This window comes from Thrips palmi, unplaced genomic scaffold (assembly GCF_012932325.1).
Source record: "Thrips palmi isolate BJ-2018 unplaced genomic scaffold, TpBJ-2018v1 HiC_scaffold_18, whole genome shotgun sequence".
In the NCBI taxonomy this organism is placed as follows: Eukaryota; Metazoa; Arthropoda; class Insecta; order Thysanoptera; family Thripidae; genus Thrips; species Thrips palmi.
Genome location: NW_023144627.1, coordinates 12744560 through 12772507, shown reverse-complemented (window position 1 = coordinate 12772507; position 27948 = coordinate 12744560). Strand labels below are relative to the sequence as shown.

The following is a 27948-nucleotide window of genomic DNA, read 5'->3' as shown; positions in this document are numbered from 1 at the left end:
GGGCGGGGCGGGGCGTCCGGCGGGGCGGAGAGGACGCGGTGGAAGCCCATGGTTTCGCATGTACGAGCTAATTCGCTACCATCGTGCCGTGCTGATTGGCAGGAAACCGGACTCGCGATTAGCCCTGCAGGCCCGTGAGTGCGAGAGAGACGAACCAGACACAGAGCGCGGAATGGTGCTGGTCACGCGGGTAAGGACACCGGCCGCTCTGATCGCCTGTCTCTGAACCTCCAGTGGCTTCTCAGCAATGTGACGTGACTCACTCACCGGCGACAACCAGTGCACTGATTTCTTCTGCCGCGTTGGGAAAGCAGCGCTGCGACAAGGACGTGCAGCGACACTGGCAGCGCCTACACTTGTTGCTGCCTGCAGGGCGCAGCGCCGAGCCCCTGCCAAGCGGCGGGTAGGCCACCCAGCGTGCACCGCTGCGAGCGTCTGGCCTAGCGCCGAACGGCAGGCGCTTTTGGTCTTCCCTGCCCCTACAGTGTGGCAGGAGTGGAAAAGTAGCTCCGTTCTTTCATTTTGTTTGTTTATTGTTGTATTTGTTGCGAATGGCTCTACTCTTTTCCATCTGAGTAATACCTGTTGGTGGCTTGGCCCACTCAAATTTTTAAAAAATTTATCAGGAAAGGAAAAAGAAGAATCAGAAAAAAGTTCACGTACTTCAAGGATTTATTTCAGATTTTTCAGTCGATACTTTTACATCAATTTATTTACACATTTCCCTACAATTTGCTATTTAAAAATAAATTAAGATACACTTTAAAACCACTTATTGAAATCATTCTACCAACACAATCTTTGAGATTGGCATCAACATCCGTCATCAACTTAGCGGAATAAGTTTTGACTAAGAATATGTTGTACGACACAGCTTTGCTATTAATCACATTCATAATTTTAAAATTCAATATACAAGAGTACGATTGAAATCAAAAGGCACATAAAGAAACATTGCATTAAAAATGAAAGCTAGTTCACAGTACATTCATACTCTTAAAATCATCGTTCTATTTTTTGAAAAAGACAATTGAAAAACAAAAAATGTACAACAAAAAATTTACTATCAATACTGATACACATAACTAAACAATGAGCCAATACAATGAGGAACTGTAAGGCACTGTGGTAGACAACCCAACATTTTCATATCTTCCTACATTAAATAAATACTCAACAATTCTTACAAAAGGTTTTCCCAACAACAATCATTCTACAAATACAACAACATTTTCGAGCAAAAGCTTGACTTTGTAACCTACCAACATTGCAAACATGAGCGGTGTACAGCTCCTTCAAACAAGATAAATCAGTATCACATTGAACTCACCAGACACCTACAGGAATCATACACTGAATTGTGGTCAAAGCTTAAAATATTGCCAAATAGACTAATGCTAACTGGGATAAGAGGAGTAGCCCAAGCAAAGAGCAGCTCACTCTATGGTGATGTAAAGAGAAATTAAATTTTTTATTACTTAACATAATATCACTTGGGTGCTGATACAACACTAGTAGTCAACAACAACTCATTACTGAGGCATACATCACACAGCCTAAAATGCACTCATGCTCACAGCAAGCCACCCTTCCTACCAAACCACAATGAGCTGAGGGTGCCAAGAGTGGAAGACGAGTGGGAGTCCATTCCCAGGTCAGAGGGAACGCTGCCTAGGTCTGGACGTCCTCGAGCACCTCTGGAAACTGGAGTCGAAGAACTAGAAGCTCCAGGGACAGACCCTAGGTCTGTTCGAACTGGCCTATTATTCATCTGCTGTAACCTATTTAGTCGAGAATCCAGCTGGCCTGATCCAGGTTTGGCAGGCATACCTAATATTGGAATATCACTGTCATCGTCGCCTCCTAACACAAATGATGGCTTGGGTTGACGGCCATTCACAGGACTCTTCATCCCAGTGAGCTGACCCATAGGACTACGTTGAGCTGGATTGAAATAGAGCGATCTTCCATCTGATGTATTTCCGCCCGGAGTCACTAAACTTTCCAAACCTATTCTTTCAAGTTTCTCGACAAGCCTTATACTTGACAGAGCCTGTAACCAAATAAAGCACTTCAATGAATAAAAGTAGGAGCAAAGGTGCCAAAATGGTATACTACACATTCTCTTAAATGACTTGCCTTGCGATCTGATCTAGAAAGACCCTTTTTGTGCCTGCGTGACTGAGAACGGTGCAGGCGCATGGTTGTGTTTCTGTCACTGGAAAATGTGCGACGCAGCAACTCTGCACCGCTGCTAAGAAGTGCTGTGAGAAAAAAAACAACACAAATCACATTAAAAAACAGTATAACTAGTTAAGAAGAAACATTTCCATACATATCCACAAATTTACCTGGAATTGGGAATGTGCTGTAAGGTGGGGGAGAGGGTGACCTTGAGGATGATGGAGAGCTATCCGCTGATCCCCTTGGGGAACCTAGCGGAGAGTTGCAAGGGGTGGCGGTGGGGGTGAAACTCTTCTCTGTGGCTGGAGTATTCAAAGCGCTCGGAGTGATTCCCTTGATTCCCCGTTCATTGAGCATCTTAGCTAGGCCAAGGCAGGTTGAGAATGTTGACGTTGAGTTACGGCGACTCATGCCTGATACTGGTGTTGGATTTGCTGTGGTGGCGCAGCTGTTGGTGGCCCTCGTGCTCATTTGACTTGGAGGCAAACTGGGTGTGACAGACGTCATGTCATCAGGGTGCATCACCGTGCTGTTGGTGTAGGTGTACACTGAGCTGGTCGACTGGAAGCTCTTGCCAGGACAAATGTACTCATCGTCCTCCTCAAGGTCAGACAAAGTGTAAGTATCCAAACCCAATTCTTCCAGCGGCTTGCCACCACGAATTTTGACACCAGGCCTCTCCTCTAGCAATCCACTCAATGTTGGTGTCGCAAGTTGGGACCAGTGATGCAGAGTCAGTGATCCCTCAATAGGTTTCACAATCTAAAATATAATGCATGACATTAATATAAATCCAAACCATATATTCCCATGATGGCTGAAACTTCCAAATTTAAAATAAAAAACATACCTGTAGCTTATCAGGCAATTTCCAGTTCATGGAGTTGCTGTTGCCACTGAAGGCTCCACTGCTTCCTGTAGACATAATGCTGTCTGGAGTGCGGCACCCATCGTCGTAGCTCAGCAAGCTTCCAGAACCCAGATGTGCTCTTCTCAGTGCAACTGCAGCAGGAGTGAGACGAGATACAGCTGCCTCAAGCTCAGAGAAAGTGGAAACTGGCTCACCAGCATCAACTCTGTAATAAGATAAAAAAAAAAATTAATTCAGGAAATTTTCAGCAGGAAAAGCACATTTTGGAAGCTATCAAGCTGATACATACGAAATGTTATCTTCACTGTCATTGGAAAATGCTTCACAATCAGACTGCCCTGCAGAGTCCAAGCTGGGGAATGACATGGTGGATCCATAGATGTGTGGGGCAGGGTGTGTCGGCAGGCTGGTGTTGGAAGTTGAGGATGGGGCCAATCCAGGGAGACTGGACATTCGTGGCCCAAGACTAGACGACGACATCGATAATGAGGATGTCAATGAAGCCTGCCCACCACCCAAAGAACCGACACGCTTGACTGGAGACACTCCCATACTGCTGCCAATGCTGCTGCCACTGCCCATTGAGCTTCGAGAGGCACACCGCACAGTTTCAAACACCTTTCTGTAGGAAGGACTGCAAACGCAAGAAGAGCAACGGTCAGTCAATTGCAGTAGGTTTATCTCCCTAAAAAGGCAATATCTTATTGAGTACTTACGCTCTGTCAGTAGAAATGCCCGAATCCAAACTGAGTTCAGAAAACAGGGAAGACTCCAACTCCGAAGCTATTGAGTCTGGGTTGTGCTGATTCATACCAGTGAGAGATGGGAACAACTGAGTAGCCCTTGCTACTGGCATGCTCATTTTGCGCTTCTTCTTGAGCTGTTCTTGAGTATCCAAAAGTAATGTTGACACTTCCGCATTTCGCGTCTTTAGTTCAGCCAGTTCTCCACTGAGTGAATCCTGGGTTTCTCTTGAGATACGAATAAGGTTCTTTAAATCTTCATTTTCAGCACCCAGCTGCAGGGCACAAAAATCATTAGTAAATCACCACAAACAAATTGTATTAAAATAGCTAGAAAATAATAAAACAGGTGCATACCGTAATGTGGCGACTCTCTATATCTCGTAATTTAGCTTCAAGAGTAAAAATGTGTTCACTTTGCTGTCGATTTTCATCTTTCTGCCTGTCCAGCTCCACTAGCAATGCTTCAACCTCTCGATTGGCTGTGGCTGTAATAATAAATATTTGGGAAAATTAGTCTAGCCTGCAACAAACACTTTGACAAATTTTATTCAACATATCATGAACTTACACAACTGGTGGGTGATGTCAAAAACAAGCTTAGCTTCTGCCTCCTCACATTCTGAAGTGTCTTTGGCAATTTGATTAAATTCTTCCCGTAAACGAACATTATCAGTTTCAAGCATTTGTATTCTCCGCTGCATAAACTCAGCACTGATTTGTCTGGGGACATTCTCACATGGAGTGCCCACCTCAGAGCTACTGTCCCCTTCATCATTGGTAAGAATCTGAAAAAGAAAATTTATTAATTGCATGAACTAAGGCAATGACTTGCGCAGGCATAGATAATTGTTGTCTTTGGCACTCACTTGAATAAGCTCAGTCTTTTTCATCAGCTCATGGCTGAGCTGTGTAAGTTTCTCATTTGTGGTGCGTAATTCTGCTTCCAAGGAAGCAACATTATTTTCTAGCCTCTGATTATTCGCCAAGAGCTCTTTCCCAATGCGCGCGGTGAGCTCAAGGTCTTTCTCTTTCTGTAATCAGTAAAATCAGCATGAATGCAACATTTCCACAGACTCCGGTCACAAAATTCAACCAGGGAAGGTCAAGGGCCTCTGGTTCCCAAACGTACCTCTTCCAGAAGCCTCGTAACAGCTTCGATGTCATCGTAAGTTTTGGTCATTTGGCTCACGCGGTTGCTGCATAGGACTGTAACAGACAGAAACAAGATCCAGTTATTGCCTTTTGTCGCCAGGAATGAGTATTGCATCGCCGGCAGCAGCCGCACCACCATTCTATTGTGCCGGCGTGGCGCAGTAGCGGCTACCCGTGACGCGTGGCCAAGGGCACGTAGAGCGTAAACCCGGACGGGGTTTGACGGGGTTTAGGGCGGCCAGACGAAAAGCAGACGGACGGGGCAACGACCGGGCCGGCGTGGCGTGGCAATAATGCTGCCGGGGGCGGGCCAGGCCGGAGTTCGGCATCATTGTCGGCTTGCCGGCCCAGCTGTTCCATTCCAACCCCGAATGTGCCCTGGCCTGGACACCCCCGGCTTGAACCAGGGGTCACTCCAAACCCCGCAGGCCTCCAGCCACTAACCTTGAAACAGCTGAAGGCGAGTACGCACGCCGAGTACGGCCGTCCCGTCCAGGCTGCACGCTGCGGATACTGCAAGCGGGCCCCACCCCACCCCACCCCTACATCACTCACTCTCTCACTCTCCGCGTGCTATCGACCCGACTGCCTCCCCTTCCCGTTTCCATCCCCCCTGGCGCCAAGCAGCCACGCGGCGCATCCCGACCAGCAGGGCCAGCAGGGCCAGCAGGCGGATGCCAAGAGGGAGGCCTTTCCCTCTCTCTCGCACTCATTGCGTGAGGCGTAAGGGTGCGACAGAGACGGGCCGACGGGGGCTCCGGTTCGGAGTCCAGCCGCAGCGTCCCAGCCAGCCGACCCACCCCCTGGCGCTGCCCCGCCTCGGGCCCCGCCTCGGGCCCCGCGCCCAGTGACGTCACCACTTGCGTGCACTCGCACTCGTACTGTTGCTGCCGTGCGCGGCACAGACGTGCGGCCTGGCGACACGGTGCGAGGGAGACGGCAGAGTTAACAGTGGATGCGGCAGTCGGTGCGCTGGCAGGGTGCATCCCCTCGTCAAGGCCGGGTGGAGACAAAGACGAAACCAGCCGCCCCGCGCCGTCACTGTACACTGCCGCGCCTTTCCATCCACCCCACTATAAATCAAGCAGCGGGGCGGTGCGACGGTGCCACCAAAGGGCGTCATTTGGAGGTCGGCGACGCGGCCACGACGGGGAGCCCCGCCGCCCCGCCAGCGCCGCCAAGCACCCCGTCAGGCTGAGGGACGGCCACGGCCTCGGCCACGGCGCTGCACTGGGAGTACCGCAGCACATCCGCTATCGGCAGCCCGGTCCTATTCCTGGCCTCGATCGAGCTGACCTTTGCCCTGGAGTCGGAATCTCGCGTGTACACGGTGCAAGGGAAGTCGAGCCCCAGGAGGGGCGGGGCGGGGCGGGGCGCGGCGCGTCCCAGCTGGACTGCGACCGGCCCTCGATATAGGCCCTCGCCGGCGCCAGGGTCGATTTGGATGCGATGGTTGCCTGCCGATGGCCCGACCGCGACCCAGTTCAACCCCCACCCCCCACCCCCACGAGTGCGAGAGGGACAACGTTCTCAATCAGCGGCGAGCTGGCCAGACGGACCGCCACCGTCAGTCTACCCCGCGCTCAAGCGCGCCTGGAATCAGGATCCTGGAATGCGGACACCGCGGCCCCTTATCTCTGCCACTGCACTGCCTGATGCAACGAGGCCCCACCGTCGATACCCCGGGCGTCTCCAGGGACCGTCCGATCGGCACCTGTCCTCTGGCCAGGCGTCGCCGTGCGGGCGACGGCGATACCCCCGACGCACAGTGGGCCAGAAGGCCGGTGGAGGCGACCGGGGTTTCGGCCGCCTCCGCCGGTCTTCTGGCCCACTGTGCGACGCGACGCTTCCCGGAACCCGCACGCCATGCGCGATGGCGCGAGGCACGCGTGCCCGATGCGACACGGATAGCCCGCGTCGCTCTGTCTCTCTCTCACCCCCAGGGCACGCCCCGCCAGTGCGACAGAGACAGATCGGCGAGGCCGAGAGATTGAGAACGGACACGCCGTCGCCGAAGGCAAAGCCAAAGGCCCTGAAGGTCCCCAAGGTCTCGATAAGCCAGGCCAGCCAGGCCAGCCAGGCGGGGTGCAGCCGCGCCGTGACGTCACGCGCCCTTTTCATTACGCCGCGCCTCGCTCCGTCTCTCTCGCACTCACGGCGCGCCCCGCGGGGGTGCGAGAGAGAGAGAGAGAGCCTGGTATGACTCGGTACGCCAAGGACGCGCACGGAACATGGAACGAACGCTGGCGTCGCTGGCGCGGCATCGCCGGGCACCGCGGGGGAGGGGCGGGGTGCACACCGCGACGCGACTTACGCCCCACGTGTGCGGGACGGGCGGACGGCACGGCAGAGACAGGGCGCCGCCGGCCCGGCCTCAGTTACACTAGAAAACAAGCCAAAGCCGCCGACTGGTCGCGCCGTGGCGACGCGGCGACGCGGCCCCAGGACCGGCCATCTTGCGCTATCACTTGGCCACTTTCCGGCGGCCGGCCTGTCGCGCGCCGGCGCCGCCATATCAAATTGATCGGGAGGCGGGCGAAAAGAAAAGGAGAAGGAGGAGGAGGGGAAGAGGAGCGAGACCAACGACTAGACGGCGGCCTTGCGTCGCCGGAGGAACCCGACGCCAGCGCGACGCATCGCCACTAGGCACTCCCACGCATCGAGCAGGCCGGGCAGGCCGGGCGGGCCGGGCAGGCCGTGCTACACGAGTAGACGAACACGGCACGCCCCGTCTCGCACCGTTAGGCCCGGGGCCCGCCCCGCCCCGCCCCGCCCGCTGCACGTCAGCGCCGACCGTCCAGTCCAGCGGCCCAATTAACAAGCGATCACTTTCGCTGCAAAACGCGCACGCCACGCCAAGCCACGCGCCGCGCCGCCGAACCCACTTAGCGATTCATCCATTCAGGCGATGTATTCAAAAAGCGGCGAAAGTGAAGAGCAAAATTTGAATCCGGCGCCACAGACAGCCGTGGCAGCGCGGCGCAGCGCGGCGCATCGCGCGCGATGAACGGGTTGGCGCCGTTGGCGCGCTCGGTCGGTCGGCACGGCACTGCTCAGCACCGCGAAGACGAGTGCAACTGGAGGAAAGAAGACTTTCGCGCGCAGAAACGCACAACGCACCGGCATGCCTGTATTCGGTTCGGTGTCCGTCAGCTAGCCAGTGGGTCCGACAGGGTCCGAGCGCTTCCTAGAGGCCGCGGCAGCGGCGGCCCAGAGGGGCGTCCACGGATGCGGGGCCTCTGCGGGGCCCACCGTCCGCCCCGACGCCCCTTCCTCCACGCCCCCCGGCCGGCCCCCCTCGGCTGCATCCGTCGCTCTGTCTCTCTCGCGCCCTTCAGGCCCGCCCCGCGAGTGCGACAGAGACAACAGACTGATTCCGAGAGTCGTTTTCGACGCTCTGCCTCTCTCGCCCCGTCCCGTAATAGGTGCGAGAGAGACGGAGCGACGAAAACGACTCTCGGAATGAGCCTGCAGGGACACGCACCGATTGCATCGACGTGCGCGTGACGCACGGTGCGCTCTTCCTCCTCGATCAGGCGATGGAGCGCGACTAGCGCGACGACCAGGACACGGACCGAAAATGAGTCCATTTTCTGTTTCGACAAAAAATGTTTCTTTGTCGTCTTTTACAGTGCGCGTGCCGTGCTGCTGCGCCAGTTCGAGGCCCCGTATTGGCGCTGCGACCGCCCCGCGTCCCGGCACAACGCGGCGGGTCGCGAGGCCACTTGTGCGAGCGAGCTGCAGCGCACCGCGGTAAAAAAAGAAAGAAAAAACACACAGCAAAAATCAAGTCTGCCCGCAATGCCACTGACTCAACCACGGATGAAGACCCAGTAACGCGTGCCGGTTAAAACTCCCACACTCGCAGCGTTTCGGCTCCAAAAACAGTTTTCCGGGTCAAGTGCATTTCTACGGGCCGAGAGCATTTCTGCGGGGAACGCCGTGCGGTGAGTCACGGGGAACCTGTTCCTTTCCCGGTGACCGTGTGGGTCCAGCGCCACTTCCAGCCACTTGCAGCTTCCAGCGGTGGCCGTGAACCGGGCGGGGCCGAGCCACACTCCACGCTACGCTCGGCCGGAAGTACGGGCCGAGCCGAACCGCCCGCGGATTCCTAGCCGACCATTGGCAGAGTCCGTCAAATTACTTTGAGCAACTAAAACGGGAAGCAGACACTGCGGCGCATCCCTCCGTCTCTCTCTCTCTCTCTCTCTCTCTCTCTCGCACTGCAGCACGGGACGTGCCACGCGTGCGAGAGAGACAGCGACAGCGGCGTCTCCGATTGGTCCGCCGGCGCCGAAATGTGGTACAAGCGTTTCGCCGCGCGAAACCGACGCGAGAGAGAAAGAGAAAGAGAGAAGAAATCGGCGACGCCGCGCGCCAAAAGAGGTTAATAACGAAAGACGAGCTCCACAACGAAATTACCGGCGAGGCCTAACCGCACGGCGCGCTGCTCGCCGCCTTGCACACGGCCGTCGTCACGAAGCCCAACCCCAAGCCTCGCCCGAACCGCGCCACCCCGCCCCACGAGTGCGACGGAGACGGAGACAGCGCTCTCCGGAGTCAGCCTCGCCCTCAGCCTCGGCCTCAGCCTGCGGGCCGCGGGGTGGGCCGCCCCGTTACACTCGCGTGCGTGCGGGTTGCCTACCCCCGGCTCCGCAGGCGGCCGACGCGTCGACGCAGTATTGTCTCAAAGTTGATCAAATGTCTCTGATAAATCGTGTTTTAGGCCGACTTTAAGCAGCCACGGCGTCTGATCCGAGGCGGTATTTCGTCCTCCCTCAACGGGCATTTGGTCTTTGGACTTTTCTTTAGCATGCCTTTGTTACGGACTGCGATTATCTGCCTTAGTTTGGGAGCAGTATTGCCGCAAAGTTGATCAAAACGGTCACAAATGTCTGTGAAAAATCGTGTTTTGGGCCGACTTTAAGCATCCACTGCGTCCGATCCAAGGCGGTATTTCGTCCTCCCTCAACGGGCATTTGGTCTTTGGACCTTCCTTTAGCATGCCTTTGTTACGGAGTGCGATTATCTGACTTAGTTTGGGAGCAGTATTGCCGCAAAGTTGATCAAAACGGTCACAAATGTCTGAAAAATCGTGTATTGACCAACTTTGCGGCAATACTGCTCCCAAACTAAGGTAGATAATCGCACTCCGTAACAAAGGCATGCCACAGGAAGGTCCAAAGACTAATTGCCCGTTGAAGGTGGATGAAATACCGCCTCGGATCAGACGCAGTGGCTGCTTAAAGTCGGCCCAAAACACGATTTTTCAAAGACATTTGTCATACCGCCGCGGGCGCTGCCGCGTCTCCTCCACATCCACTCCACCCACGCCCCGGCATGCAGCTTTAGCAGTGCAGCAGTCGAATCATTCCGCCATTCACGCGCCTCGTCTTCCCGGAGGAGGACGCCGCCGCCGCCGACAACAACAACAATAACAATGCGTGCTTTCCAATCGCAGCACATACTCTTTCTCCCAAACACCCAGTGTTGTTGTTGTTGCTACACTTACGCAATCGCGTGACGCGACAATTTCTCATATCGTCATCACATTTGCGCCTACTTTCGCGACCGACTGACGAAACGAATGCGTGCGGCAGACAGACAGACAGACGCACGGCACACGCGACGCGAAAGTGCGACAAAGACAGAGCGACAGAACGATCCTTGGGCATGGTGCGGTGGTGCGGTCGGTCAATGGGAACGCAGTCGATACAAACCGGATCGGCCTGGCTCCAGCGCGACACTGCACTGTGAGTGATACCGCGTGCGTGTGTGTGTGTGTGTGTGTGTGGCTCGACCTAACGCGCCGTGCCCTGGCCGAGTGCGGAGCGGATGATGTCACAGCGCAATGCGGCCAACGGGTTTCTATAAACCGGGTCGCTCTGTCTCTCTCGCACCTCAATAGGACGCCCCGTGAGTGCGAGAGAGACAGACTGGACGCGCCGCACCGTCCCCGCGGCCACGCCAAAGCCAACAGTGTGTGTGTGTGGCCAGCCGAAAAGAATGAGGCGAGAGCGGGAGGGGGAGGCCGCTACGAGGTCCTTGGGAGGGCGTGTGTGGCGTCCAGAGTGCTTGCTTGTGGACGCATCTGCCGCGCCACGGCCTGCAGCAGGGAGTGGGGAGCAGGAAGGGGCGCTTGTTGAGGTCGCGGTCAAGTTCCGCGGAGGTCCTGAGGGTAGTACCTTCTTTCCCTCCTGGCCGATTCCCCCCCCCCCTCTCTTGACACCGTTGTGCCCCGCCCTGCTCGCTCACCCACTACTCCCCCGAGAGCACACACACCGCCTCATCACGAAACGAGGTGACAGGTACAAGGACGTTGTGACACGTCCCCAAACAACAACAACAACAACAACAACAACAACACTGTTTCGTTTTTTTCCGACGCACAGCGCGGCTAGGCCGTGCCGAACGTTCGCAGCGCGCATGCTGCATTTGCAAGCGAGGCGAGGCGGACCGCCTACCGGCCAAATTCCTATCCCAAACAAACGCTCTCTCTCTCTCGCGCCCCTTCGCGGGACGGCCCGCCAGAGCGAGAGAGACAGCCTCCATCCAGCGCTGCCGGGCATCTCATCGCTCCCTCTCTCTCGCACCCGCGGGGCGTCCCACGGAGGTGCGAGAGAGACAGAGCGACGAGATGGACGGCATCGGTCGGCAGCCGATGGGGCGTCTTTGTGTGGGCCGGACGGCCGGACGCCTAGGCGCGCCTGCCAACGGGATGCACTCGAAACATCCCTTCCACAACACAGTGTGCACGCGATCGAACAGCGCCGCCAAGTTCGCGCTCCCCGCCTGCAGCGCCAGCCTAGGCGCCAGCCTAGGCGCCAGCCTTGGGCACAAACGGCGCGCTCCGTCATCAACTTTTCAATCGGGAAAAGAAAACGCCCGCCATTTCGCTGAATGACATTTTCACTCCCGCCAGGAAGACGAGCGAGTCGGCCGGTCTCTCACAGTGAGGGGTCGATCCGTGAGTGTGTGTGTGAGAGATGGCGTGTCGGAAGTCTGTACGCAGCGCACAGCATGCCGGCCAGCGGGGCAGGGCAGGCCGTTCTCACGTCCTGCGCGGCACCGCGGCACCGCGGCGCTGCATCGCCCTCCACTGCAAGCCCCGCCTGCATCGCCTCTCCCACAACAACCCATCTTTCCGCCACTTTTGCAGCGAGAGGCGCATGCAGGCTGCCCTTTGGACACCCGCGGAGATAGAGAAAGTCCGAGGACCGCGGGTGGGTGGGATCGGAAGATGGCGGGACTTGAAAAATACCGAGTAAGTGCGACTTGAAAAATACCCTACCGAGTGCGACTTGAGTTGAGAAACACTGCGAGATAGGACCGTGGGTGAGTCGGATAGGCCAATCAAACAAATCATCTTCGGCCCGTGGCTGCCACTTCTGCCGAAACAACGCCGCCGCCGCCATGGCCGCCCCCCGCCGGTGTAGTGCCGTCCCGTAGGCGTAGGCCGTTTTGCAACCAACACACTGCTGACCCCGCTCGTCGCGGCCGGACCGGCGACGAACCCAAACCGACCGCCAGTGCCAGTCCGTTGCCCGGCGTCACCGACTGACTGTCGGCAGTGTACCGCCAGATAGCCGCGGAGGCTGCGAGCAGTCACCCACCACACCGTGATAAGCGAGGCGAGCACGTAGTAAGTCAGTGTCGCGACACAGGGCGCGGCGAGAAGCTCCGGGCGGCAAACCAGGGCGACCCTCACGAATTTTCGCTTCACTCCCGTCGAGGTGCACTTGGCAGTGCACGCGCGGAGAGGGGCTTTTCGATCCTATCGCCAGATAAGACTTGGCCCACATGCCTTGCAAATCACTCAAGCACGACAACGCGACGCGAAGCGACCCTGACGAGCCGAGCAGTGACAGTCCGATTCAAAACAATCTCCGCCGCGCTGCCGCGCATCAGATCTGAGTGTCGTTTCCACTTTTCCCTCACGACGTCAAACCAGCCGGCAGTCACGTCGACGAGGAGCGGAGGGAAAGGGGTGAAGGGCCGCACAGCGCCAAAACAATAACCCCGCCGCTTTCCGCGTCGCACAGTGGGCCAGAAGGCCGGCGGAGGCGGACAAAACTCTAGACGCGTTTTCAGCTCCAGAGTCGCTAAATGGGACTCGGACCAAACGTGTGACCCCAGCAATGGATTCCCCGTTCGGAGGGCAATCCATTGGTGGGGTCACACGATCGGATCGAGTCTCATTTAGCGACTGTGAAGCTCAAAACGCGTCTAGAGTTTTGTCCGCCTCCACCGGCCTTCGGGCCCACTGTGCGACGCGGTACGAGCAAGACGAGACTCCAAAAGCGGCAAAAGCCGAGCGCGCCGTGCTGCGACTTTGACCCCGTTCCCTCCGGTTCCCTCCTCATACAGATGGGCGAATCAAGACGGGACGGGCCCCGCGGGAAGGTGTTGTGTTGTGTGTGCTCACTCCCGGAACGAGTGAGTGTATGCAGTCCGTCCTGCAACACGCATCGCCCGTCTTTCCCGTTCACTTCGTCTGGGAAAAGAATGAGATCAGACAGACAGAGAGAGATGGGCGCCGGCCGCACAGAGAGCCTTCCTGACAAGCCGAGCCAGATTTCCGAGCAATTAGTGTGATTTTAATCGGGGTGCCTTGGGGTAGGCACGGCCAGGATATCGCTCTTCCCGCGCAGACGCGCCGACCGACCGGCAAAGCCGGCAAACCGAGATCTCATCGCGACGAGCATCACGCCGGGCATCACGCCGATGCAACCTCGGCGGGGCACTTCACGTTCTAGGCAGAGTCTTCCCGTGAGACCTCTCTCTCTCCCCATCTCTCTTTCCCCATCTCTCTCGCCCCTTCAAACAACAACAACACAGGCAGGACCTCGCAGAAAATCCGGCGCCGTCTCCGCGTAAGAGCGACTCCAAACGCACAGTGGGCCAGAAGACCGGGGTGGAGGCGGCCAAAACTCTAGACGCGTTCTGTGCTCCAGGGTCGCTGAATGGGACTCGAACCGAACGTGTGACCCCACCAATGAATTGCTCTCCGAACGAGGAATCCATTGGTGGGGTCACACGTTCGGTTCGAGTCCCATTCAGCGACTCTGTGAGCTCAAAACGCGTCCAGAGTTTTGGCCGCCTCCACCGGTCTTCTGGCCCACTGTGAAACGCCACGCCTCGAAAACATGAACCAAAGTTGAAGTCTCGCGGGGGCAATCAGCCAGAGGAGGCGTCTGGTCTGACATTCATCAGGCCACCTGAGCGCCCACCTGCCTGCCTGCCTGCCTGCCTGCCTGGCCGGCGGTGCAGTCCGCCACACCTCGGGTGACAATTGCCGGCGTGCGCCAGGCAGGCCGCGGCCAGGCCGGCCGGGCAGGCCGTCATCAAAGCCGACGACGAATTAGTCGCTCGGCTGGCCGTCAAGTGGGCGGAACGGAGCGAGACAAAGCGAAGCACCGCGACGCGGCGGCGCCGGATTTGAATCACAATTACAGCAGCGCGGACAAGACAATCAACTGCACGCCACTGCGATAAATATCTGCGTTCGAGTTTTAAGTTTGGTTGTTGTTGTTGATTTGTGCAACGACTTGACGGAGAAAGCACGCACGAACGTCGTCGTCGTCGGGCAGGTGCCAACGTCGGCGACGACCCGCCCACCCACCACGGCCCCAGTCAGTCAGCTGTCAACCGGCTGGCCGCGAGCACCGCGAGCCCTGCCCTGACCCGTCCCACTAAGCCTGGCTGGCGCTGCCCCGGGGACATCTTTCCTTCTTAATTAACGACCTGGGGCCAAGGTCGACCCATCCCGCGCGGGGTCAACCCCGTGGCGCCCCACAGTGCACCACCACGGCCAGGAGAAAACTCGCGCCGGTCTGGCTGGCACGGCGGTAGATTCAAATGCCAGGGGACGCCATTCTCTCTTCGTTTTCTCGTATTGACTGGCTGGCGGTGCAGAGGACACCGAGGAAGCCCTCCGTAAGTTATGCCGCGCGCGGTGGTGGTTGGGGGAGGGGGGAGGGATCAACCCGATAGAGGGCGGGTTGGGTTGGGGGGGCGACCAACCCCAACCCAACCGCGCCGGCCGCGGCTCTGGCCTTGGCCGTGGCCGCCAGGCCGGTGCACTTCTTCGAGGCGCCTAAACGCAGGGGCCTTTGGAGCCCGTCGACTTCCACGAAAGCAGACCAACAAAAGCCCCTCCAATTTTCTCCCCGTTTTTTTTTCTTTCTTTCGGCGTTTGGCGCCGTATTTCACTCGTCGGCCGCGTATTGTGTACTTTGCGTCCGGCTTTGCGAAGCGCTGGCTTCGCTCAATCCGCCTCGCCTCGCGTCTCGGCCAGAGCCGAAATAGCAACCCCCTCACCACCCCTGCCCCGCGCCAGCGCCGCACCAGCGCCGCGTCCTGCCCTACCGCCAGCAGCCCGCCTCTCTCGCACTCGCAGACCGCTCCGCATGCCGGGAACATGGAGGCACGCGCCGGGGCGTGAATCAGCCGACAGGGCTTATATGGAGAAGCGGCAGCCGAAAGGGCAGCGGCGCGGTGGCCGAGGCGGTAGCGTGACGACCCGCGACGCGAAGGGTCGCGGGTTCAAACACCAGAAGCCAGGGCTTGTAACAAGCATGCAGATTGCCCGACCAACGGGCGGCCACAAAGTAATCAAACTGGTCGTTCCTGCGGGTCGAGACTGGTCAGCCCACGCGCGGGCGACCGAATCGCCCACACACGCCGGCACTAGTCCAGGGCGCACAGGGTGCCTCCACGCCGCGGGCCGGTTCAACGACACACCGTGGGGCCCTGGCCCTGGCACGTGCTCAAGGCGGCGCGCGTTCAAAAGCGCACTGATTTGTGGCTTCCTCGCGCCGCGCCATGCCACGCCGCGTTGCCCGCCAGACGAACGGCCGGCAATACGACGATGCCGGGCACAGGTGCGTCGCAGGTGCGGGGCTCCACAGCCTCCGTCTCTCTCGCACTCAGGGGGCGTTCCACAGTGAGCCAGAAGACCGGTGGGGGCGGCCAAAATCCCGGAGGCGTTTTGAGCTCCAGAGTCGCTAAATGGCACTCGAACCGAACGTGTGACCCCACCAATGGATTTTTCGTTCGGAGAGCAATGCATTGGTGGGGTCACTCGTTCGGTTCGAGTCTGGAGCTCAAAACGCGTCAAGGCCGCTTCCACCGGTCCTCTGGCCCACTGTGCGTCGCCGCATCGCGCGGTGCGTGACGTCAGCGGGCCGTTTCGACTCTTCGCGCGGTTTGGGCTCTCTAGCCGCACTGGCATTTGGCATGCGAGCCAAAGGGGCGGCCCTAGGGCGGCCGGCCGGCGGACATGACAAATTCAGAGGAACGCGGCCGGCGAGGAGAGCTCAAAAAGCGGCTGCGTCGATAGAGATCGCGATTGCGAGTGCGGCCCGCCGCCGGCCCGCCTGCTGCTTGCACTTATCGCTTATCGGCTGTCAGGGTGACTCGACACTAGCACAGTCGTCAGCACCGCGGAAAATGGCATTGTCGTGTCAAGTCCTCGGTCAGCCGGTCGGCGCCAAGGAGTGACAGCCCGTCAGAGCAGCTGACAGTGTGGGGGTGGAGAGTGTGGGTCAGCCCGTCAGCAACTGTCAGGCCCTCCCGGGCGGCTGGACAGCCTTACCATTCATCTGAATCTCCTGCAGGGGGATCCTCAGCTTGGTGCGCCCGTCCGTGGTGCGTCCGAGGTAGCAGAACAGCTCCCACTTCTCGCCGCGGGCCTCGTGCAGGACGTGGGGGAGGCCGTGGCCGAGGCTGTGCGCCGGCCCGGGCTGCCCGTAGCGCACCGTGGCTGTGGGCTCGCCGTCGACGCCGTCCTCGCACACCCACTGCTTGAGGCACTCGTAGAAGTCGCCGACCTGGCCAGCCGTCCTGGAGGACCGGTACTCGCCGACGCCGGGAGTCGAACCCTCGGCGGCGGGCTGGCCGGCGAGGCTGGCCAGGCGGCACATGCGTCCCCATATGTCGCCGTCACTCAGCGTCGCCGCCGGGGAGGAGGCGAAGGCGGAGGGGTACGACGACGGGCCCGGGGCCGCGCGAGCCGCCGGTCCACCTTGGGCTGCGGCTGCACCGCCAGCACCGTATCCTGGGCCGTAGCCACAGCTGTCATACTGCGGCCGCTGGGCGCGCGGCTGCATCGCGCCGCACGCATCACCACCACCAGGCACTACACCATGTCGCGCACGACACGGACGCACACGCACGCACACACACACAGACACTCGCGGAGCGCGGCGACGAGTCACACACCACGGCGACGACGGCGCGCCGCGACACGTGGAGCCAGCCTGCCTCGCGGGGCCTAACTGAGTTGCCGAGCCGAGCAGCGCGGCGCAGGCAGGCCTGGGGCAGGCGGGCCGCGGCCACCAGGAAGCAGCCGAGCCGAGCCGAGCGGCCGAGCCCCTCCCGAAGACGCCCGAAGTGCAGCCGAAGAGCGGCGCGAGCGTCGGGGTCGGCCGTCGCCACGCAACGCGCAGCCGCGGCGCCCGCGGCCCTTCCCTCTCCCTCGCACACACTCCCTCCCTCTCTCTCCGCATGCCACAGCCTGCCAACATAACCCAGCCAACCCGCGTCACCGCGGTCCGTCAATCCGTCATGTGACCGCGGTCCGTCCGTCCGTCCGCTGGCCGTGATGACTTGTCAAGTTCACCGAGTCAACGCACTGCTGCCAACTCTAGCGCTCGCTTTGATCTCGATTGCCGACTGCTTCATCTGCTGCACGACACATTCCGGGTTTCCGGTTCCCCAAACCGGAAGGGGACGACCCGCGGCGCCACTCGCGGCGGCAGGACGGAGAACCACGAGGGGGCGAGCGCATCCACGTTCATTTCGGACCATTCGCCGCGCCGCCGTCCACCGATTCGACGCAAACGGCCGCGAAAATGGATCCGAAACGAGCATGACGTGTGGCTGGCGGGGGGAGGGGGAGGGAGGTCCACGACAGTGCAATCGATTAGCCACACCGTAAGACGCGGCCGGCCCACCTGGATGCTGCCGTCTGGGACCACGGGCAGGAGGAAGACGGCGTTGTGAGACGCGCGGCGCGGAGAGCGCCCGGCGGGTAGGCAACCGCGCGGCAGGCGAGCGCGGCGTGTTGCCTACCTGGTGGCCGTAAGGCGCCCCGCCAGCGACACCGTCGGACGGAGGGCGCCTGGGGGTTCACGGCCACGCCCAGGAAGGCCAGGGCACCGCTTTCCAAAGCGAAGCGCCAAGTGCCACCGAATGCCACTTCTCCTCGCCGAGGTCGGGCGGGTGTGGGTAAAAGTGAATGCAGCGTAAAAGTGATGAGCGCTGGTTCGGTGTGGTGCACGCCACCAGTGTGTGTATTGTAGCGGCTGCCGCTGGTGTAGCCACCACTCGCACACGCAATGGCCCGGCCGGTGTAGGTACCTTTCTCCCCGCGACGGGTACCTGAAAACGAGAAGCCCCCTCCGCACCGCACCACACCGCCACGCACGACCCAAATCACCATCCAAACGGTCCATTCCATTCCATCCCATCCCATTCGCTTTCGATCAAAGCGTGCCGCGGTCACGCCACTTGCTTTTGGTTTGGCGGCCGTCTTCGAATTTTGGCGCGGGAAAGGACAGCGCGGCCGTCATCCAGCCAGCAGGCCGTTCAGCCACGTCGCTTCGCTGCGTTTCTTGCGCGGCGCAATCCCGGTGCAGCAGCCGCACGGACACCACGACGACGACCGCCAAAAAAACGGACGGGGCGCCACTTTGCGAACCCAGTGTACTTGCGCCGTCGGCGACGTCGGCGTCAGGGTGTGCCGCTACGCGCTATCGCGGACATCGCCACTTCTTCATCTCCACCGGGCCCGCGTCGTGCGGCCCCCAGCCCCCAGCCCCCAGGCCCTGGCAGAAAGCACGGCGAGTCGTGGCGGCTAGTGCCAAGAGATGGCGGCGCTCCGCTGCCCCTGCGCTGCCCCTGCAGGGCCTGCAGATCCCCCTGTCTCCTGTCTCCCTGCGTCGCCTGGGGGGTCAGCAGTAACTCGGCGGCGGCACCTGCTCGCACACTGCAAAACGATCCTTGTCTCTCGCCAGCGCGGTGGCTGTTTCCAGTGTGGCGGGCCCGCCACCAGTTTCGGCGGTGCTACACTGTACAGCAGCAGACCGTCGACGCCGAGCCCATCCTGGCCGAGAGCACATGACTGCCCCTCCCCCCGCCCCGCGCGGCCTTGGACTCCGACGCCGTCACGCGCGCGCAACGTCAATCGCCGAGAATATGACGAGTCGCGCGGACATGTACCACGGCGACCTGGCCCTCTGTCTCTCTCGCACTCATGGGCTGCCCCGTGTGGGTGCGAGAGAGACAGAGCGGGTGCTGGGAATCAGCCTGCTGGCACCGCGCCGTCGACCATGGAGAGGCACGCCGAACACCTAAACCAACCCAGAGGCCCAAAGTTCCGGCAGCGACGACAAACGCGCATGCCTGCCTGCACGACGGCAGCACACTTGCACTCTAGTTGTTGTTGTTCTGCCGCAGCTGCGCAGTCCCGCCGTTACAAAGTAGCCGGACGGCGCCGACGGGCATTACCGGCGTAAACCACTTGACGCCCGCGGACCGCGGACCGCCGCGGCGGACGGGACGTCGTTTCCCAGAACGCCGCGCGTCGAGCAGCGCGGCGGGCAGGATGAGGAGGTGTATGTGCAGGGCTGGCGGCAGCCAGGAGCGCCCCTCCTGGGGCCTGGGGGTGGGCAAGCCAGATAGTCAACGCGGCACCCGGTGGGCTCGGGCCCCGCCCCGCTTCCCCCGCCGTTCGCCGTGCGTTGTTGTTGCGACAGACTTGGGCGTCGCCAGATGTCACGCCGCGACAACCCCATTCAGCACGGCCCCGCCAATCAGCGCACAGCATCAAGCTCGCTCTGTCTCTCTCGCACTCACGGGGCCCGTCTCGTACAGGTACGACTGAGAGAGAGGACTCTCGGAATCAGTCTGCAGGCAGGGCGATGCGGGGGGCCGTTGGCCTGTGGGGCGGCTGGGCCGGGACACCCGTTAACTTCTACTATTCTTACCGATGTCTCGCGACTGCCACTTGCGCGACAAGTTACGGCCCCCGCCCACACTGCCAAATGTGGTTTCGCGCCAAAAAACGTCGCGCCAAAAAGTGGTCGGAGGGAGGGAAATGGGCACGACTGGGCGTGGCCGGCCGGCACGAGGGGCGTGGCACTGTAAGTCCGAATCCGAACGACGGGGCGCGCCGTCACTCGTCTCTCTCGCACCCCTGCGGGCCAGCGGGCCGGGCCGGCCCGCGAGTGCGAGAGAGAGAGACGGCGCGGCGAAAGCTCGGCTTCGGTTCGGGGTGACTCTAATTGAGTCTTCCTGCGCGACGGTCACACGACAGGGCGGGGCTGCTAATGGAAGCAGGTACGCCCGGGTCAACCGCTCGAGTAACCTCCACCCACCGCGCTCTCGAAACAAAAATTGAAATTTTTAGCTTTTTTCGCATTCTTTTTGTCTGTTTTGCTTTTTTTTTGTTGGTACCGAAACGGATCGAAGAGACTGACTCCACTGCACCGGCATGCGGCAGACTGGCGAAGCACGGGGCGGGCCAGCCAGCGGCAGCCCTCTCCTCTCGCGTCGAACAATCGTCTTTTCAGACAAGCGCGCTGTACAAATATAGACTCAGCAGCGCGGGGGGATGGGCCGGCATGCCAGGATGGGGCCGGGGGAGGGGGAGGGTGCGCAAGGAGGGCGGCGGCGGGGTACTCGCCGAGAGAAAGGGGGTCTGTTTGCTTAGCGGCGCCCCGCACCCCGCTTGCTTACTCTCACTGGGATCGGCCGAAGTATTAGCGCAGGCTCGGTGCCCAAGGTCCGGCCCTTGGAGAGCTTGGCCAAGACGCTGACCACGCACGCGGACGCGGCGGGTCCGGGTTCGAGTCCCCACGCCGGCGCGGAGGTTTCCGCCGCTCATCCAGCCACAACGGGGGATGGAGATGGAGCAGTCCCACAGTGCAGGTGCCGCGGGGCGCCACCGGAGATACCCCGCGCGGGCGCGGCGCGCGGAGTAGCGGCGACGCATCGCCGGAAGCGGAGCGAAGCGCACGCGCTCACAGCGCGGGGTATCTGCGGACGCGCAATGCACGCCGGCCCCGACGCGGTGCGGTGCGGTGCGCTCGACGGGGTGGTGATGGCGGCCACCGATTTAGCCCGGCTCGAAAGGGCACCGGCGCCGCTGCGCCAGGACGCCGCGCAGCCCTTCTGCGAATACCGTCGGCCCTTCAAAGGACACTGACCCACCACAGCCCTGCGCCCCACGGGGGCCTGCGCGGCAAAAGGACACGCGGCGGCTGCTTTCGAGGACCGCGTCAAGGGCTGCCCTGGGTCAGTTCCTCGCCGCCCTTCAAGGGCTCTCGGCCAAGGGCTCGGCCAAGGGCCGGCCATCAGGAGCTGCTCCAGGGCGGCCCTTGCGGCGGCCCGAGGCGAGTCACGCCTAAAATAAGAGTGGCCGCCTTGGGAGGCGCTTGGAAGGCTTCCAAGGCTCCCGCTGGCGGCCTGGCGGCCTGGCGGCGAGGTGAAGCGAGGCGCTCACAGCTGACTGCCCTCAAGCTGCCCTGCCGCCGCGCGATTGGTCCTCCGTATATCGCCCGCTGGCACCATTCTGTCAGCGACAGGTCAGCCGAACGCACCGCACCCACGCCGCCGAACTGGCGAACTGGCACACTGGCACAGGTAGGGCTGCCCCGGTTCGGTCGGTCATCCCCGGGTGCAGTGCGCGCACGCAGTGGCACCCACGCCCTGGCAGCAGAAGAGCAGGCCCATACTCACGGAAGTAGTTGAGAGTTTCTCGGATCTGGTCCGGAGTGAGCGCGGTCTCGGCCGGTTTGAGCGCCGGGCTTGGAATGTACCAGTCTTGGTTTTCGTAGCCTGGAACAAACGAGGCCGTGAGACCGCGCGGGCGGGAGAGATACAGGCGGCAGCCACACACTGGGAACAGAGAGGCTCACCGGTAAACTGCGTTAACGTGTCGGCCCGGAGCCGGTACCGCGGGATCTGCTCGTGGAGGAGGCTGATGATCTCGACCTCTGGAAGGTCCTCGCTGCTGCACACGTCTGCCAACACAAACACAACACACGTTACAGTGGGGCCAACAGCATGCCAACGGCGCGGCACTCATGCACTTCCGGGCCGGTCGGCGAGAGCGCGCAGCGTTTCGAACCGCGGCACGCGGCGCACCAACCTAACGCGCCAAAAACAAAGTCAATCAAGTGCAAAAAAGGCGGCAAAAGCAAAAACCCAACACCCGCGAGAACAAAACAGGGGGAGTAAACGTTACAAAAAAGAAAAATCACTAGTATCACGCGTGCAAAACAAACACAACAAAACAAAAGAAACGGTCCATCACACCTGCCTTGGGGGAGAAAAAAAGTTAAAACAAAGATGGATCGCAAAACCGAGAGTGACCGCACAGGACGACAGGGCGCCCCGCTTGCTGCCAACCTGACGACCCTAACCGATTCGTCGCGTCAAGATAAACGTGGCTTTGACTCCAACAGGTGAGGCCGACGTGAGGGGAGAGGTTACGTCAAGACGTCCCGGTTGAGGACCGGGGAAGAGAGAGAGAGGCAAAGACGTTAGCGGGGGCTTGCGAACAGACACATTACCCCGCGTTAAAAGAAATCTACCGGCTAAACTACAACTAATCAAAGCTAGGTTTGTAAATAAAAGAAAAACGGAACGTGCAGTGCAAAACTACTGTTAAGAAGATAAATTTGAAAACAGGAAGTTAGGACAGGGTCATGCTATTAAGACAATCAGGAGATAAGGAAGGGGTGGATGGAGGGAGAGGGGTGGATGCATGATGCGTTAACTACAAACCTAAAAAAGCGGGCTACGTGCGGTCATGTGGGAGGAGCGAACAGCGAATGAATGAATGGGTGGGTGAATGAATGAATGGACGAATGAAGGGGCGTCACAACCTCTGCGTCTCGTCCCTCTAGGACTCGGTGGCAGCAAACGGGGCGTACCTGAGTCGCCTCCGGGCCCTCCGGGCCCTCCGGGCAGTCCTCGGGCCTCCGCGAGGTCGTCCGGGGTCGGGACGCCGGGGTCGCTGGGGCCGAGGCCGGGGTAGAACCGGCGGCCGTGCCGAGGCCGGGCGTGGGGCCGGTCCTTGGACCAGGGGAACATGGTCCTGGCGTCGTCCTCGGCGTGCTGGCCGCGCGGCCTCACATACTACACTAGCCTACTGCACCGCTGCAACACACGCACACACACTGCTGCAGGTTGGAGACGACCGCCGCCGCAGCACTGACGCCGACGCCGCGGGCGACGCTACGCCTGGCGACGCTACGCCTGGCGACGCGGCGCGCGAGGCAGCCAGGGCTTGGCCACGGCTTGGCCAGGGCCCCGCCGACTACACCACAACATCACACACCGCCTGCGCCAGGCCGCCAGCCCGCCAGCGAAGTCGACTCGCGGCGCGCGCGTCGCGCAGAGAAGAAGAAGAAGAGCCGGGGGAGGGGGAGGGGGTCCGCGCAACGCCGCGCCGGTCTGGGGGTCGTTCGCTGGGCCCCCGCCAGGACCTCCGTCCCCCAACCCTCCCCGAAGGGAAGCGCCCGCCGCCCCTGCGCTGCCCGCTGCCGGTGGTACTCGCATTCACACACAGATTTAACCACAGCGCCACCTGCTGCTAGCGCTGCCCGCCCGAGGCGCGGCTCGCGGGTTCGAACCCCGGCGGCGGCGGCGCGCCGAAATAGCCAGCCCCTGCAGTGCTGCAGGACGGGGCGGATATCGACAGGCAAGCGCCGACATGAAAAGGACTCGGTGATAGCGTGGCCTGGCCGGCCTGGCCTGTGGCAGTGTGGGAGTCGCGGATCCAAGGCAGTGGTTCGCCGCCAGGGCGTGGCACGGCGAGGCACGCGGTGGCACGCGGTGGCACGCCTCGGAGTACAGTGCACCAGCGGTGACGTCACCGCAGTGTGCTTTACCCACTCGAACGCCAGCAGGACCGCCCTAGGACCGCCAAAGAGAGAAAGCAGGCGCCAAGCCGTTCGGGAGGACCCTGCTGCACCAAGACACTAAACTAGACTTTTCGGAAAACGGCGAGGTTGGAAGTTGGGCGAGCGCTATCGCATCGGCGCTGTACATGGGACGAAGACGGGGCTGACGTCCACGGGACGCAGATAAAAGCACCCAAACGTTGCAGAACGGCGAGAGGTCGCTGTGCCTCTGCGCCGCCGGGGTTCGAAGGTTCGATAAGCGCCTCGCGTGGGAGGCGTAAGGACCGTATGCACCGACCCCCGAAACTGTCTCCCCCCCCCCTCTCTCTCTCTCTCTCTCGCACAGGAGAAACAGAGCGACCCGCCCCCATCCTTCATCGCGTTGAGATTGAACTTGGCCGGCCAAAGTTAAAATAGCCCGCCCCTCGGAAACACGCACCACTCCGCCCTCCTCGGCGTCGCGTCCCGGCGGCGACGGCGGCGTCCGGTGTCCGCGACGACGGTCGACATTGACTGGGAGCAGCTTGTTGAGCAGCTTGCCGCCGACGGGCCGACGTCGCCTGCACCGGCCAGCACTCCGCACCTGCGCGTCGACGCGGTCCACACTGCAAGTTGTCCGGGGCGCTCGGCACGTCGCTGCGGGTCGCGTGCGGACATGCCGCGCCAGACGCACGCCCCGACGAGGGGGACACTTTGCATCTATTTATTTACAGCCGCGTCTCTGTGGCACCGCGTCGCACCAGACGTGAGGGGAGCAAACTGCATTCGAGGGGGGGGGATTTCGGGGGCATCAAACTCGAAAACACGCGCCGGGGATTAAATCCCCCCGACATTTTCCAAGACGTTCGTCTGCCCGACGCGCACCCGAGATATTTCATCCAAGAGCGCAAGAGAGAGGCAGCACGACGCGCACAAAACCGTCATTTTTCGACTGCCGTCCGGCGGAGGCGTCCTTGGACGGTGATGGTCTGGCCGCTTCGAACGCGGACAGGCGGCGCCCGCTCCCATGGCCCGATTCCGTCTCTCTCGCATCACTCCGGGATGCGCCGTGGGTGCGAGAGGGACGGCGCGACTGCGAGGCCCCGCCAGGGCCCCGCCGCCATCATCGTCATCGCCGTCATCAACATCACGAGGCGGGATTGGTCCCCCCCCCTTCCCCCCCCCCCACGCGCGTCGCTGCGTCATTACGGCGTCCAAATGACCCGCCATCATCATCAAGCGTTGCCGGCGTCGCTGCGGTAGCGTCATCATCATTAGGCGGCCTGGGGGAGCGGACGGGGCGGGGCAGGGAGGGCGGCGAGGCGAGGCGGTGGAGGCTCCTTTTGTGGGGCCTGGACGAGGCTTCGCCGAGCTCGTGATGCCAGTCGTCAGCGCGCCCACCTCCGGGCACCTCGCCGTCGGCGTCCTCCAGCGTCCCGCGACCCCAGCGCCGCCGCCAACGGGCACCTCCAGGACTCACCGCCGTCGCCGCCGTGCAGGGCACGCCGCAGGTGAGGAGCAGCGAGCTGGCGACGCCGGGACCGCGGTCTCGGCGGTCTTGACCTTGTTGAGCTTTTCAAGTGGCGTCGCGCGTCAGACCACCGAGCCGAGGCTCGCCGCGCCTCCGACTCGCACTCCTCGGCCGGCCGGGCCGCAAGTTAGCGCGCCGCGACTGTGCAGCCCACTGTGCAGCGCCGGGCTCTCCCTCCAGCAGACGACGCGGACGCGACGGACAAGTGACGATCGCGACGCGGGAAGCGGACTCGTGTGACTCGTGTCCGGGCGCGAGGGCCGCGGCGCCCCGACTGCCTTCCCTCTCTCTCCCTCTCTCTGCCTCACGGCCTGGCGGCTCCAGGCTCCAGGCCCCAGGCTCCTGGCGGGGGCGGCGGCGATACACCAGGAAAAGGGGGAAAACAGAAAAGAAACAGAGAGGCGTGCGGCCGGACCCAAATTGGGCCGACTGTCACACACGTCGAAAACGTCGACGGCCGCCCGGGAAATTTCCCCTGCTCTCGCTGGGAATGAAGCGACGCAGGAAAAATAAATGACGAAAAGAAAAGTTTTTAAAGTGTTGCCGCCGGACGTTCGAGCCGGCCGCGTTAATTGCAGCAGGCGAACAGTGTCTGAGCAGCAGGCTGCGCTAGCCGGCGCTACCGCCCCTCGACTACTCCAAAGGACTGTAAATGCCGGGTGACATTGACGGGACCGTTAAAACATTTACAGCCACGTGCCCTGCAGTTAAAGCCCGGCCACTACACCCCCCGTCCAGCTGCCGCGGCGACCTAGAATAGTCACCATCACCAAAAGAGAGCGGGGATATTTGGAAAAATTAGAATTATGTGGGGCTAAGGGTCACCTTGAATAAAAATGCACAACGAATAACACAGTTTTCAAGCAGTTTTCTCAGCCTCTAAAAAATCTCTAAGAATACTACTCGTTTGAAATAATTTATTTCATGTAGGAAAGTACTGATCTAAATTTTTGGCTCAAAATAGAGGGAGAAAACTGCTTTTAGAAACATTACTTTTAAATAGCAGACTGCACTTGCGACGAGTGTAGCAGAGTAGCAGCCTCACGACGTACCTGTGAGAGTCGAGACCTCCCGCGAAAGGCGAGTGTTGTCTTGGTCGGGACCGCTGGGAGCAGAACCGAACCGCACGGCAGTGGCCAGCTTGCCTGATTGTAGGAGAGGTCTGCGAGAGACTCCCCTCCTGAAACACACAAAATTCGATCTTATTAGTACTTGTCCCGGGTTCAAATCGCACCCCAGCTTGCTTTTTTCCCCTCCAATTTTCCCCACGAATTTCCAAAGATTCGGACCCTGACTCGCCCCGTTCCGCCAGCAACGCCAGCATTCCGATGCCCGGCGGTGCCTGGAGTTCCAGAGATCGCTTCCAGTGTGTCTGGCGCTGCGCTCGCGACGCTCGCGACGCTAGCGATGAGCAAGGACGATACGTTTGCCGAGGAGGCGCGCAAATACTGGGCGTTCGCGGAACCCCGTCAAAGGCAACGGGGCGACGGACAGCACGCGAACGGGACGCCGGGACGTCGGGACGCAGAGGGCGCTTATCTCGGCAGCCACCGAGTAGGCATGCAGTGTGCAGCACAGGGAGCAGGCAACGTTCGCCAAACAGTGACTAACGGGGACGGGCCCCACGGGCACGGCACTTCCGCGGATGCCGCCTCCAAAACCCGACGGACAGGGACCAAGGGCCAGGGAAGTTCATCTGACACAAAACATGTGCAAGGGCCGGCGAAACAACTTCCTTGCTAAGGGAGCCAAGCTCTGAAAACATTCAAGGAGGCCAATCAACGACCAGCTTAAATAAAATAAAAATTAAAAATAATTTTAAAAAATAGTTGAAAATTTTATATAGGAGAAAACGGGTAACTGTTATATGGGGTGTTAAAGCAAGAGTAATGAGTCATGAAAAAAGATTCTGTATAAAATAGAGAATAGCAGATGGCAACCTTTATCAGGCAGGTACTTCTGTTGGAGATAAGAGGAGAGCCAGAGTCATGGATGCAATAAATGCCGTTTTTCAGACTGTCATAAAGCTAACATTGCTACTTTAATGCAAAGAAGCAATTCGTTGTGGACAGTAGTAACAAAATGTATAGAATTGGTTCAGCCCCCTTATGACACATCTCTTAGATTGTAAGCCACTCCTTGGACATAGGTAAGTCATGGTCTGAGAGAATTTTCCCCATGTTAATCTAAAATTGGAACATATGTGAAGCGCCTGCGGAGCACTTAACCAAACACAGTTGCCAGAACCTTGACAGATGGCTCGTAAAGAGGTTATCTCAGCGGACACCAGAATTTAATTGATGGATCAATAAATGAAAAGCATTCAATAGATAAGAAACTCCTATGATTCGAAATATACAACATCCAAGGGAGTGCAAACATGAAAAGTTGCCCTTTTCTCAGTAACTGATAGGGCTTGAATGTCAAAGGGCACAGAAAATGAAATAACCTACAGGAGAGTAACAGGCAACTGCTTCGCAAATTCACGAGGAAAAAACAGACTCTACCATGGATTGTCTCGAGAATTTGACAGCTCATCAGAGAGTCAACACAGTTCCTTTTGTTTGCTCT

At 59.9% G+C, this 27948-nt stretch overlaps 1 protein-coding gene across 3 annotated transcripts; it reads right to left on the bottom strand.

Annotated features, from left to right (window-relative positions):
* Nucleotides 1–654: 654 nt before the first annotated feature.
* On the bottom strand, nt 655–26555 carry LOC117644243 (trafficking kinesin-binding protein milt). 3 transcript variants are annotated; one of them, XM_034383520.1, is made up of 13 exons: nt 22896–22917; nt 21876–21980; nt 21697–21795; nt 4931–5007; nt 4668–4832; nt 4370–4586; nt 4156–4286; nt 3772–4073; nt 3345–3689; nt 3035–3260; nt 2352–2946; nt 2140–2264; nt 655–2053 (listed from the first exon to the last, which is right to left on the bottom strand). In XM_034383520.1, exons 4-13 carry the CDS (start codon nt 4979–4981, stop codon nt 1574–1576), a joined length of 2637 nt encoding a protein of 878 aa, XP_034239411.1. In that variant the 5' UTR covers nt 4982–5007; nt 21697–21795; nt 21876–21980; nt 22896–22917; the 3' UTR covers nt 655–1573. The 3 variants fall into 3 exon arrangements, with proteins under 3 accessions (XP_034239411.1, XP_034239408.1, XP_034239410.1); XM_034383519.1 differs by lacking the exon at nt 22896–22917 and adding an exon at nt 26430–26555 and having other exon boundaries at nt 1574–2053; XM_034383517.1 differs by lacking the exons at nt 21697–21795; nt 21876–21980; nt 22896–22917 and adding an exon at nt 16550–16712.
* Between the last annotated feature and the right edge of the window lie 1393 nt (nt 26556–27948).